This window comes from Oxyura jamaicensis, chromosome 3 (assembly GCF_011077185.1).
Source record: "Oxyura jamaicensis isolate SHBP4307 breed ruddy duck chromosome 3, BPBGC_Ojam_1.0, whole genome shotgun sequence".
Lineage (NCBI taxonomy): Eukaryota > Metazoa > Chordata > Aves > Anseriformes > Anatidae > Oxyura > Oxyura jamaicensis.
Genome location: NC_048895.1, coordinates 37,505,578 through 37,511,577, shown reverse-complemented (window position 1 = coordinate 37,511,577; position 6,000 = coordinate 37,505,578). Strand labels below are relative to the sequence as shown.

General features: G+C 39.5%; 1 protein-coding gene across 11 annotated transcripts in view; it reads right to left on the bottom strand.

The window, feature by feature from the left end:
- PLD5 (phospholipase D family member 5) overlaps positions 1–6,000 on the bottom strand; it is a 198,377-nt gene that overhangs the window by 35,355 nt on the left and 157,022 nt on the right. For all 11 annotated transcript variants that reach the window (XM_035320752.1, XM_035320748.1, XM_035320749.1 and 8 more), the window contains one exon: positions 4,986–5,113. In XM_035320752.1, the coding sequence (XP_035176643.1) occupies positions 4,986–5,113 (128 nt within the window). The remainder of the gene's footprint in view (positions 1–4,985; positions 5,114–6,000) is intronic.

Below are 6,000 nucleotides of genomic sequence, written 5' to 3'. Positions count from 1 at the left end.
GAAGGGAGGGAAGGGAGGGAAGGGAGGGAAGGGAAATTGTGAAAGCAACTATACAAAATTACGTGTTCAGTAACTGTTTCAAAAAAAAATAAAATTCACCAGCTCAAAGAACTGCAGAAGGCATATTTATCAGTCAAACAGAACAATACAATCAAGAAGAAGTTTTATAGTAGGATAAAGGAAAAAATGATAGCAGGAGCTTATTAAGAACACTACTAGTGGTAGTTCAGCAATGCTTTTAATGTTTTAGTTAAGCACATTCATATGTGATGCTGCTAAGCCAGAGCCTCAAACAGAGAAGGGAGAGGAAGGGTGTTTCTCATCCCTGGGCTCTCAGTCCTTATCCACCTCAACCTCCACGCTGTACTCCAGCCTCTGACTCAGTCTCTTAACTGAAACTCATTTCTCAGGCCCAGCTCCCAGCCCCTTGTTCCTTGTCTGCTCATCAACCCTCTGCTTTATTTTCCTGGTACATCATACAATTTCTCTCCTAACTGATTTTGAAACTTTCTCAACACCTGCGTAGTTTCCATCTTCCCATTTCAACAAACCTGTCCTGCAGTTTAACCTGCCTGGCTTCCTCCCTTAGCTAATTTCAGTTTTCCCTGGGATCATTGTTATTCAGCATCTTCCTTCCTTCCGACACCTCCCCAGCCTCATTATCTCTCCGTCACAGCCTCCTGCTGGTTCCTCATCCTCCTCACAAACTGGCTTTCAGTCTTGCTAGTGTTTCTTTCCAGTTTCAAAACAAGCAACCATGTCCCCCTGGGTCCAGAGCAGCCTCGCTGACCACTCAACCTCCCAGCCTCCTCTTTCTTGGCCCAATCAACTCCCATTAAACCCCTGTGGGCCCAGATCCCGTACAACTGCCTGAATTTCAGTGGTACTCCACAACTCTCTGGGTCCCCTAGCTGAGGTATATCACACCACACAAAAGCTCAGGGAATGAAACGTGACAGACAGAAAAGGACTTTCTGAAGAATTACTGTTATGCATGCATGAATTGCAAATTTTCAATGGGTTACGCCATTTGGGTTGTATTTGGCATATATTGATAACAACGGTTAAACATGAACCCCTGACAAAATCTAGACCTGTTCAAAGAAAAGATCAGAATAGTCCACTCTGAGTGAAAAAGCCTTACTTTTTAAAAACTAATTTTTTCAGAAGGGCTGTACACTCATATTGACTTGCCTTCAGGGTTTAATTTCAGACAAAAGCAGATAGCTGGCATAGATTTCAGCCAAAACGATTAGTGTTTTGGAAAACTTGCAACCCACTTAAAACACAGTTTTACATGGGAAATGCTGAGCAAACTTAGCAATTGACTATGCTATCAGTCTTGTCCATAATGTCAAAGCTCAGACTCTGTGAAGTATTAAAAATTTGACGGCAAAGACACAAAGATATATGCAACTATAAATGTTATTCCCTAGGTAGTGTACACATCATATGAAAATCTCTCTTCCTAATGCATAAAAACTATTTTTAAAGACAATATTAGCACTGTTTCTTGTCAGTGATGGCAAGTCAAGAAAATTGCAACAAAACCCAGTAAGCCTCATAAGAGATTGATTTCTAGTGTCCAGCTTATAGATGCAGAGAAGAATTCTCCACAAGTATTGTAAAAGCAAATCTGACACCTTTGTACACGTGAATCCTCATGCTGTTTTTTCAGAGAAGCTGTTAGAAGTTATATCATGATTTCAGTTTAGACTCAGATGCCCAAGAAAAGAATAATTTCTGAAAACTAAAATAATTTCTGCTTGTTGCAGTTCCATGTATATATATATACCTGCAATAAATGTCACCTTCTTCTATGCTAAAGCCAAGATTATTTATTGAGGTTTAAGGTGTGCAGGACAGAGCAGTGAAAAAGTCTGTATATAACTGACTCGGTAAAGACAAAAATAGCTGGAAAAAAAGTTTAATTTCTCAAGAATTATTTTTTCTTGGAGAAAGAAGTATGTTCTATGCAAGTATGATCACAAGTATCATATTAAAAGGGTTAGCTTCCAAAAGTACCCCAAATGTACACAAAAGGTTTTGCCTGCTCATCACATTTTATCTCGTTAGTCTTAACCCTACACAGTTCTGAGTGTGAATACACTCCTTTGTGTCAAGTCTGTAAATAAATATGGAAAAACCGTATTTTTATTCTCACTTGATTTGTACACCTGGAAAAGAAGGCATGAATCTGTAGACAGAATAAACTAAATGTGCAGCCTACCACGCAGAATCACAGAATGTTAGGGATTGGAAGGGACCTTGAAAGATCATCTAGTCCAATCCCCAACAGTTTATAATCCCCAATCAGTTTACAATCCCACACAGTTTATAGCTGCACTGTGTGCCTGTTATTTTTTCCACAAATGCTTCCCCTTAGAACTAGCCTGTCACTAATTAAGACTCGGTTACTAAATAAAGGTAGATTCTGCTAATATTCATTTCTCAACACGTACACTCAAACTAATTACCAATTGCACAACTTTTAAATTCCAAACCAATGCCTGAGGTTTGCATCCTTGTACTTGCTGAGCATTGCTCCAGCCTCACACTAATAGAATAGATGCATTTGCATAGCTTATGCAAGCAAAACTAACAGCCACCTGACTGTATCTGTACAGTATCAAAAGCAAGCTCTGGCAATACTGTAGAAACCTGCTGCATCTTTAGCACAACTGCTGCACCGGTGGAACAGGTGCTCCTGTATGAATAATGCAGCGTACTGGCTTGAGCGCATGCAAAGGTTCAGTAGGGAGGAAGCTGTAAACATGTATGTAGAAAATACAGGGGGAGGTATGTGAAAAGATATGGCAACCACGCACAGCTTAAGGTTTTCATTGCATTTCAGGTATTATTAGATGCGAGTCTGAATGTACTCAAACAATTTACACTTGAACTGAGCTGCTGAATAATGAGCCCCTGCTAGCTACAAGGTGACTGACTTACACTGGATGGCTTGTTTGAGTGAGAAGATAAATGCATGCTTGATAGACCGAAGTACCACGTCTTTCTAGAATAGCAGAGACCTACTTTATCCTGTGATTTGCTGTCAGGATCTCATAAAACTGGCCCTAGTGGTTTGCTGATTCAGTAACCACCGTTCTGTTACTCTAAAAATCAGATGAGTTTTTAAAGAGACCATATGTGACTAATCAACAGCCCGGTCTGCCTTTTCACAGTCCCTTCCCTGTAGGTAAAGCCAGGACGCAACAGAAAATGTGTAGTGACAACTTGAGCAAGTTTTCTGCTGTCGTTGCAGAACTGCAGAAGCCCTACCCCACTACTGCAGGCAGTGCGAGTGTGTGGGCCTGGACAGGCCTGGCTCTCCCCGCTCTTCTACTCCCCAGCTCTGCTCAGTATGTACTCTTTAAGGGGGGCCTGACCCTCAGGTGCAGCTACATGGGGACATTTTCCAATAATGACAACCCATGGGAGCCGTGTTTCCACATGTCTCCTCAGTGAGGACTCAGCTCTGTGCATCATTAGGTCCTACGTGTGTGTCAAAGCATTTTCCTTAAGGAAAGTACTCGGAATAAAATGACAGGGTTCCGTGCTTGTTTTGCCTCTTATGTGCAAAGTTCAAAACAGATTATTATTTTAGGACTACATATCAGATCTCTTTGACAGTTGCCCTGATTTATTAACCTATAACTCTGGGGTAAGGGAATTGGATACTTATATCAGATGTCAACAGGGGCCAAGCATCTAATATCCTCAGGCTCTTCTGAAACCCCAGTGTGCATCTCTCAACTAATTGAAAGCAGATTATCTTTTATGGCAACTCGTGAGAGATTGCTTTTTTTTCTCTGTACAAATATTCCTCTGGGCTTCATTTTATCACCACATAAAAAATATACCAGTAAATGACAGCAAAACGAAAAAAATCCAAATGCATACAAAAAATACAACAATAAAATTAACAGTGAGGAATTGCATTTGAAACACAAAATTAGCATCAAAGCTCAATGCAGGCATGCTACATGAGTTAAGATTTACTACATCATGAGAAGACCAATCCTATAATGAAATCTTAAAAACTCCAACCAAGCAAACACACACTTCCTTCTCCACAACGTCATTACAAAGGATGTTCAAAATTATTCATGAGTTTCTGACATTCTGCTCATATTTAGAAAGTATGTTTTTATTAATAGCAATTAATAACTACCAGACCAGGACTGCTTCCTTTACCCTACATTGTGCATTACAATTAGTGAACTCTAAAAGTACAGGCTCCACGCCATGAATATGACCAACAGTAGTCTCACGTGGTCATTTTTGCTCTATACCACTGACTATTACAGCCTTTAACAAGCCTTACCAACCACCAGTGCAGAGAGTCCTCAGCACTGGTGGTTGGTAAGAGGCCTTACTGTACATCCCTCAACTCTCTTGCTTATGACAGAATTAAAATACAGAATTTTAATAGGTACAATCTTCAATAGCCTTATGCTATTGACCTTCGGTGCCCATAAATCTATCCCTCCCCAGATGTGGTGGGTATTTCAGGATATTATGTGGTATCCACTTGTAATTCCTTCTGAATTTTGCTTTTTCTTATTTAAATGGCAGATGAGAGGGACTTGGTCATTCTCACGACACTATCAGGGAGTTTCTATAGCAGTTTCCCAACACATTTGTTCAAAATTATCATTAGTTGTTTTTAAATAAGAAAACCAGAACTTACAACCTTGAAACAACAAAATCATCACTGAAATCAATAAAGGCAATAACTTTTTTTTTTTTTTTTAATTAACACAAAGCATAACCATTGGGGATAGGTGTTTCAATGAAAAGAAGTAACATTTATAGTAGTACACTTGTGACAAGACAGAAGAGTCATCAAAACTCTGGCAGTCCCTCTGCCAGCAAACTATCAGGAAAACAAAGCTCTACATCTCCACTTGTTGGCTTCAAACAATACTTTTTTCCTTATTATACGCTCAAAGGGTATAGGAGTACTTTTTCAATTAAATTACCTGTCCCAGTGATCTCCAGTCTAGGCTGGCACTCCCAATGTACACATGCTGTTTATCAACAATCCAGAAAGATGACTGAAGGCGACCTTCATTATATGCTGACATGTTCATATACAGCACTTCAGCACCTAGAGATTTACAGACACAACAACAATAAATACTGTTTAGAAATAGAGAAGTTATTTAAAGAAAAGAAACTTCACATTTCAGGGTCTCGGCTATCAAAGCTACTGAGGGACATAATTAAACATATCATTAAGGCTTAAAGTCAATGATAGACAGTCTTACTGTCCCACTATTTCAGACCTTAATTAACGTATATTCCAGAAAAACAGGTGTAGGGTACATCCCCATGTGTTATTCTCTTTGCTTATTTACCTCCCTTTTTAGAATCACATAATTGCTATTTTTTCAAGCACTGTATGCTCCTAAAACCATTTTTAAAGGTTTGTAACTCAAACCTGGTACATATTACAATGACCTCCAAGGTATAAAACCCAACTATATCCCCAGCCTGAAAAGCAAACTCTTTTCCCTTGCCCTGTGCAATGCACAAAGCCTGCAGTGGGTTACCACATGGAACAGACACTGATGAGAGGACCGCAGGGAATATTAAGGAGTGAGGAAAGAAACAGAGACCTGAAGTATGCTGAAGCTATGTTCAATGTTACTCATCTGTGACTTTGAGCCTGCCACTTTGAATTGCATGGTTTTCTTAAGGATGAAAGTCTGCTGAAATCAAAGGACCTACTTGCAGGGGTAAAAGTTGTTGGCTCCATCACGAGTAAAAATGTCTGAATCAGCCCCATCAGTATGTTTGCAGCACTAAACACAGAATATATTCAACATTAGATGAGTTCATGGGATTTCTCACATCATTATTTTTCTTTCAGTGCTCCAGTGTTTGTAAGATTAGGTGATTAATCTGAATTAATTATTGCTGAAGGTAATTTAAAGTAACCCAATCTCTTTTTAGTTGTCACAGTAAGCGGGGAAGAGAAGTGACAGTAAAGCA